Source organism: Lycium ferocissimum, chromosome 7 (assembly GCF_029784015.1).
Source record: "Lycium ferocissimum isolate CSIRO_LF1 chromosome 7, AGI_CSIRO_Lferr_CH_V1, whole genome shotgun sequence".
In the NCBI taxonomy this organism is placed as follows: Eukaryota; Viridiplantae; Streptophyta; class Magnoliopsida; order Solanales; family Solanaceae; genus Lycium; species Lycium ferocissimum.
Genome location: NC_081348.1, coordinates 48,870,062 through 48,872,071, shown reverse-complemented (window position 1 = coordinate 48,872,071; position 2,010 = coordinate 48,870,062). Strand labels below are relative to the sequence as shown.

At 32.0% G+C, this 2,010-nt stretch overlaps 1 protein-coding gene across 1 annotated transcript; it reads left to right on the top strand.

The window, feature by feature from the left end:
- Nucleotides 1–148: 148 nt before the first annotated feature.
- On the top strand, nucleotides 149–754 carry LOC132062934 (transcription repressor OFP6-like). Its single transcript, XM_059455397.1, has one exon. It carries the CDS (start codon nucleotides 278–280, stop codon nucleotides 719–721), a length of 444 nt encoding a protein of 147 aa, XP_059311380.1. The 5' UTR covers nucleotides 149–277; the 3' UTR covers nucleotides 722–754.
- The last annotated feature ends 1,256 nt before the right edge of the window (nucleotides 755–2,010 follow it).

Here is a 2,010-nt window from a genome sequence, read left to right as displayed (position 1 = left end):
CCACTTGAGCTAATCTTTTCTTTTGCATTTGTTTAAGTCTTTCAAAAGTTAATATATCTATATAAACATAAAAAATTTATCATATATACACTATAATTTTTTACTAAGAATGTTCAGGTTAACACCTCACCACCATGTACCTCCACCCCTGAAAGCGCCCATCCGAACGGGCTCTAGTATATCTTTTAATATGAATCCACACGGTAACTAATTTTCTATATGTTCTTTCTTCTTTTCTCTTTTTCTTCAACAAAAACACTACTTCTTCTTCTTCAAAATGTCTTCAAAAAACAAGAACAAATGGAACTACATAACTTCAAATGTAACAGGTTGTGGTTGTGGCAAACCCAAATTATCAGACATAATCCAACCCGATTCAAAGCCCAAACCCAAGCCCATTTCAAGCTCTAATTCTGATCACACTTCCACCTCATTGGATTCACCATCTCCACCACTTGATTTTGATCAAACGGTTGATATTAAAAGTAGCAATAATTTGCCTTCCAAGATTGTTGGAAGTGTTGCTGTCGTTAAGGATTCTGATGATCCGTTTAAGGATTTCAGGCAATCCATGTTGCAGATGATAATGGAAAAAGAGATTTATTCATGTGATGATTTGAATGAGCTTTTGAATTGTTTTTTAAAGCTCAATTCAAGTTCTCATCATGATGTTATTGTTCAAGCTTTCATGGAGATCTGGAATAATGGCAAAATTGAATAATGAGGAGCCTAGCTAGGTTTTTTTTTTTTTTTTTTTTTTTTTTTTTTGTGAATTGGCGCGTGTTTAGTTATATTGCTCAGATTCTTCAAAAATATAGGGGCGTGTTAGATTTTTCAAAAATAGTACTCAATTTGTCTCAATTTATGTGAAGCTTTTCGATTTTTGATAGTCAAACAAGAATTTTTTTTTTTACCGATTTATTCGTATGCTCGTTAAATAGTTTAAATTGTTATTTATTGTGATTTATAGTTATTTTTTATGTAGTTTTTAAATATGTAAATTATTTTTCAAAAAACTTAGAGATTGTATGTCCAAATTCACATTCGAAATAGAGAAGTTGGACCCTCGAGATCCAAAATGACTCTCGAGCCTAGGTAGATTTTTTTTTTTTTTTTGTTGAATTGGCCCGTGTTATGCTTATGTTGCTCCCACTTTTAAAAAATATTGATGGATGTGTGTCGGATCAGTAAAAACTAGTGCATTTTGGGAGAATCTTACACGAACACGATAATATTTTTCAAGAGTTGGGAGTAATGTAGGTTAGTGCCTATGTTGCTCGAACTCTTAAAAAATGTCTTGTATATCGAATATAGGAATGCAACAACATTTTTAAGGAGCTCGAACAATAAAGGTTAGCGCATATGTTGTTCAAATTCCTTAAAACATGTAGAGGATTGTGTATCTAATCTTTCCAAAATAGTATTTTTTAAAGAATATGATATAAATATAACAATATTTTTAGAGAGTCTTAGCAATTAGACAATTAAGCGCATTGAATTCACACATGGGAACAGGTTCGTCTTCAGTGTTTGTACATCATGGGGTTTGTTGATTAAATAGGAGGAGCAAATGGAAAGCGTAGAAGCAATGAAGGCCGTGTAAATTGTTTGTCATGAAACAACTTAGTTCTAATTGATATTCTTTTGTTTTTCATTTTTTTAAAAAAATATTTTGATTCTTTTCAACTTTCTTTTTAATGTGATTACGACATGAGTCGAATTTCAATAAGAAAAATATGATCAGTGAGGATTCATATAGTTTGACTTGACTCTAACTTGTATGAGATTGGAGCATAATAGTTATTGTTACTATTGTACTTTTTGGTCGTAAACATGATTTTCACGGTTCAATTTTTATCTAAATCAAAACCAAGTTAACTAAGTCGAGTCGTAAGTTATATGATCACGGCTAACTCTAGTCCTAAAAAGGATAAGCGGTCGCTGCAAATATAATCCGGTCTACAAGTCCGGAGTCGAACCCCACAGAGAACTAACGTTAGCTATAACTGT

What these genes read in the sequence shown, in the direction of transcription:
- LOC132062934 (XM_059455397.1), top strand. Translation starts at nt 278, where the DNA reads ATGTCTTCAAAAAACAAGAACAAATGGAACTACATAACTTCAAATGTA.